This window comes from Postia placenta (genome assembly GCF_002117355.1).
Source record: "Postia placenta MAD-698-R-SB12 unplaced genomic scaffold POSPLAscaffold_7, whole genome shotgun sequence".
Lineage (NCBI taxonomy): Eukaryota > Fungi > Basidiomycota > Agaricomycetes > Polyporales > Adustoporiaceae > Rhodonia > Rhodonia placenta.
This window is the reverse complement of record NW_020169838.1, coordinates 1,803,007-1,807,132: the sequence shown is the minus strand read 5'-3', so window position 1 is coordinate 1,807,132 and position 4,126 is coordinate 1,803,007. Positions and strand designations below refer to the sequence as shown.

Here is a 4,126-nt window from a genome sequence, read left to right as displayed (position 1 = left end):
TGACTGCACTGGCTGGCGCCTTGCGCACTCACTATGCACGTCGCGGTTTCCAGACCCTCGACCATAAGGTAAGTACCCTCCCTTAGACCATCATCGAGACAACCTGAGCTCTACAGGGAGACCCCATCCGTGATCCATTTCGACGCGGCCTTGGGTATGCCACGCAGTGGTACGACACCCTCCGTCACTCAATTCAGCATCGTCTCGATGCTGCGATCGATGCTGCACATGCATGCCTCGCCCCCGATCCCGTCGACACTCTGGTAGACAACCACGATGCGCATGCGCTGAGCACACCTCCCCCGGTGGATGCTCTGACACGCTGCGCGAGGCTCCTGAGTACGAGGTGTCCAGCCTGCTTTGGAGGAGCAGCGTTCGGACGGTCGTTTGATGAGTAAGTCCATTGTCGCTTTGACCGTCCACTACACTTGCTGATTGACGTCTTGTTACAGGGGAGCGGACATACATGTCGCACTGGATGCGACATTCAGCCAACGTCACAGCATGCATGCGGGCGACTCGCTGCACTTCTATGAACCCGAGTTCTTCATCCCTAAGGCTCAGGTCGACGAATGCGGCCGGCGCATCATTGCAGCGCGCAAGAAGCCTCCGCGACCCTCATGCGCTCCAAAGGTGCCTGCGCACATCGTCAATGAGTGCGAGAAGTCGTACGAGGCCGCGGACGAGAAGAAAGTCAAGACAAGTGCGAATCGATTCGATGATACTGGCGTGATGGCCCTAATCTGCCATCACGACATACCCATTTTCCTAGCTAACGTAGATACTCCAGGCGAGCAACAGAAATATGCGATCGCGCTCCTCGAGCATCTCTTTACATTCCTCCCCCCCAATGCGACTGTTGCGGCACTGTACGACATTGGCTGTGTCGTCGATCGCAGCCTCGAACTGGTGAGCGCCCCTAACCCTCATGTTCATGAGAACACACTGACACTGCCCGTAGTACAACATCCTACCTGTTGATATCCACCAACGACTCATATTCGCCATCTCCGCAATGCACACGTACGGCCATCAATGGGCCTGTCAGATCGTCTACAACCCCCGTTTACGCAAAGGCCTCGGGCTCACCGATGGTGAGGGCGTCGAGAGGCTCTGGTCGAGGCTCCGTAAGCTCATTCCCATCACACGCTTGTCTGCGGTAAGCACATGTATGTTTCCGCCGCATCATGCCTCTCATGACCGCTCGCAGCAATCACGGCGTATCTGGCTGATCGACCGTCAGGCCAAGGTTATCAGCCTTGATCTGCGTGACGATCTGGGCCACTGGATCGCCCAACGCCTACGCCATGGAGTGGAATCAAGGGAGGTGTCGTCTCTTGAAGAGCTGGCGCGAGTAGGTATTCCCAAGGAGGAGCTACAAGACGAATGGAAGCAGCAATGCGTAGCGCAGACATCTATCAGAGCGCGTAAGGCATCTGCTATGATCATGATACCAATGCTGACCCTCCCACAGATGCTCCAGCGCATCTCAAGAAGGAGCTGGACGTTGTGTTGAGCCTGCAGGCTGACCTTGACACTGTCAACAAGGCTATCGAAACAACACGGACAGTCCTTGAAAATGGTGAAGCGTCTGCCGAGTCCCATGAAGTCGTCGCGAGCCTCGAACGATCACATACACGCCTGGTTGATAAGGTAGAGGCCCTATACTCATCGCTTAACATCATGGACAGCTTCCCAGACTTCGGAAACATCGGCCTCGAGTTCGTGAGGCTGCTACTAATGGCACGCGACCTGAAGATCAACATTCGCAAGCGCGCAGTGGGGAGCTTCTTTGAATGGGATCGGCTGGACCAAGCGGTCGGTGGACAGCACAACCCTCTAGGTGAGTGCGAGACATCGGGGCACAGCGCTCACTATTAACATGTCACATAGGCACCAAGATCCATCAGCAGACCCGCAAAGCAATTGCGAAGCGTACGCCCGCCCTCAAGACAGCGATCCGCAAGTTCAATCGCTATTGCGAGAGCCTCAAAGAACTCAAACAGCCGGAGTGGACCATCACCGTACCCCTTCCACTTCCCACTGACCTCGACGCCCTCCGCGACGACGCCAGCCTCCTCGCCGATGTCTGGATTGACCCCTCACAAGCTCAAGCCCCCCGATGGCTCGAAGACGTCGGCGTCTGCAAGGGTATTCGCGCGCTCCTACTTGGAGACCATTGTCTAGAGGAGCGGCGCCGCTTAGGAAGAGAGGCAGACAACATCTGTCGTTGGTATGGTAGTGAGCTTGCGGCCGCCAAACTGGCATTGGCGACATCATCCAGTAAGTACACCAAGCCATCGCTAGCGCCACTCGCCCCTTCCACTAACCATGGACCCTACCAGATGCGGATATCGCGTTTCTGCTACAGCAACGCATCTGCGAGCTTCTGCTCCTACCTGCCAAATGGAAGAACCCACTGGTCTCGCCTCAACGATTTGACGCACAGACCACACTCGCATCCGAGACGGTCAACAGCGCCCTCGGCGATCCTCAAGCGTATGCATGGCCGTTCGTCATCGAGACTCCCCTCCCTTACATCATCCATCAAGATGATACAGACCCCTACGGGCGTCTGGAGGAGGAGGAACCGTCATACCTCGAGGCAGAACAGCATCTGGTGGAGGACGTCTTCCTGGACGACGCTAGTGGCGACGAGGGGCCCCCTGAGGATGCAAGGTCCGAGGCATCTGTCATGACAATAACCATGACATGGGAGACTCCAGTAAGTCTTCCTTGTCGTGATACCGCACTTGCGCTAATGTGCGCAGATCCATGTCTCCATCGATGACGCTCCCCACTTCCTGCAAGCCACGGCCCCGGTCCTCTCGCAATCGTTGCAAAGCAACGTCCACCTCGATGCATCAGACATGAATCGCCTGCAGAACCGGAGTGCGTGGATGAATGATAGCTGCATCAACACATGCATGCAGCTCCTCCAACTCGTCTTCCTGGGTCCAGGAGGTGAGTGGGTGGCACTCCTGTCCACATACATGCTCCCCCTAGTGCGCGCGGATGCCGGCGATGCGACCCTCTGGCGCAATGCGGCAAGCACACGTTTCTGGGAGAAGGATGTATGGACAATCCCGATCCACTACGAGGACCATTGGATGCTGGCGACCATTGACATTCCCCGATCGCGCGTCGCCTACTTCGACAGTTTTGCCCGGGAGCATCCATGGGAGGGTCATATTCAGGTAAGTAATTATGGCGTCAAAGTCTTGCATATCCTAATATTGGCATCGACAGGACGTCATGCAGCTCACCGCGCGCCTGCTCAATATTGCAGCGGATAAGGGTCATCGCATTGTCCACGCGCAACGTGCATGGGCCGTGTATCCGACCACGGTAAGTAGCATTCACCGACACCACTAGGCGCAGTCTCACCCAGTCCCTAGACAGCAGCACGTCAGCACAACACATACGACTGCGGCGTATGGATACTGGCCGTCATCGCGGCAGTTTTGCGTGGGTATGACATGACGGGGTTCGAGGAGGCAGACATAGGCCGTTTCCGCATATTCCTGTTCACGCTAGCATGCGCTGTATCCACGTAAACTTAGTATACTGAATCAATAACCACGCCTTCATACACGAGCATGACCCGCTGTGAGGGGAAACATGCTAGCTCATAGAATACACCATAGTACTCTGGCATGTGCGTCAGCTGCGTGAGCTCCCACAGGTCGCAAAATACCTCCTTAGCCGCGAACTCCGCCCGGGTCGACGTCACAATTTGTGCGCGATTGTCATCGTCCACACCCTCCGCGGCAGCCTCCTCCCACTGGGCGTGAGCAACCTGCCGATGCTCCCGCGCATCGGCGAGGTGTTGCTCTATCAACCCTCGCAATTCGTCCAACCTCCCTTCGTTCCACAAGCGTATACGACGATCCCGTTCGTCGTGCAACGTTCGCCAGGCCTGCCCACGCAGGACGGCCTCCATCTGCTTTGCCGTGGCATTAGCAGGGTTGAAGTCGAGGGGCGTATTGCATAGCGCCTTGAGGAGCAGCGGGTGAGAGCGGAGGGGCAGGTGCGCGTCCGTGAGGACATCGGGGGGGATGTCATGATGGTCTGTGGGCCTCAGAGGGTGGACCTGAGAGGGTATTAGAGAGCCCTCAACTGAGGG

General features: G+C 56.8%; 2 protein-coding genes across 2 annotated transcripts in view; one reads left to right on the top strand and one right to left on the bottom strand.

The window, feature by feature from the left end:
• Positions 1 to 504: 504 nt before the first annotated feature.
• POSPLADRAFT_1056998 (hypothetical protein) lies at positions 505 to 3,483 on the top strand (the record flags this gene model as incomplete). The annotated part of the gene is made up of 9 exons (XM_024480859.1): positions 505 to 909; positions 962 to 1,159; positions 1,211 to 1,427; positions 1,475 to 1,843; positions 1,894 to 2,283; positions 2,346 to 2,725; positions 2,772 to 3,197; positions 3,250 to 3,348; positions 3,403 to 3,483. The coding sequence occupies 9 exons, from the start codon at positions 505 to 507 to the stop codon at positions 3,481 to 3,483; spliced, it is 2,565 nt and encodes an 854-aa protein (XP_024339197.1).
• A 76-nt stretch (positions 3,484 to 3,559) lies between these two features.
• The window catches only part of POSPLADRAFT_1143270 (hypothetical protein), a gene marked incomplete at both ends in the record, with an annotated part of 1,501 nt that continues 934 nt past the window's right edge, over positions 3,560 to 4,126 (bottom strand). The window contains one exon of the mRNA XM_024485539.1: positions 3,560 to 4,071. Coding sequence (XP_024339196.1) covers positions 3,560 to 4,071 — 512 coding nt within the window. The remainder of the gene's footprint in view (positions 4,072 to 4,126) is intronic.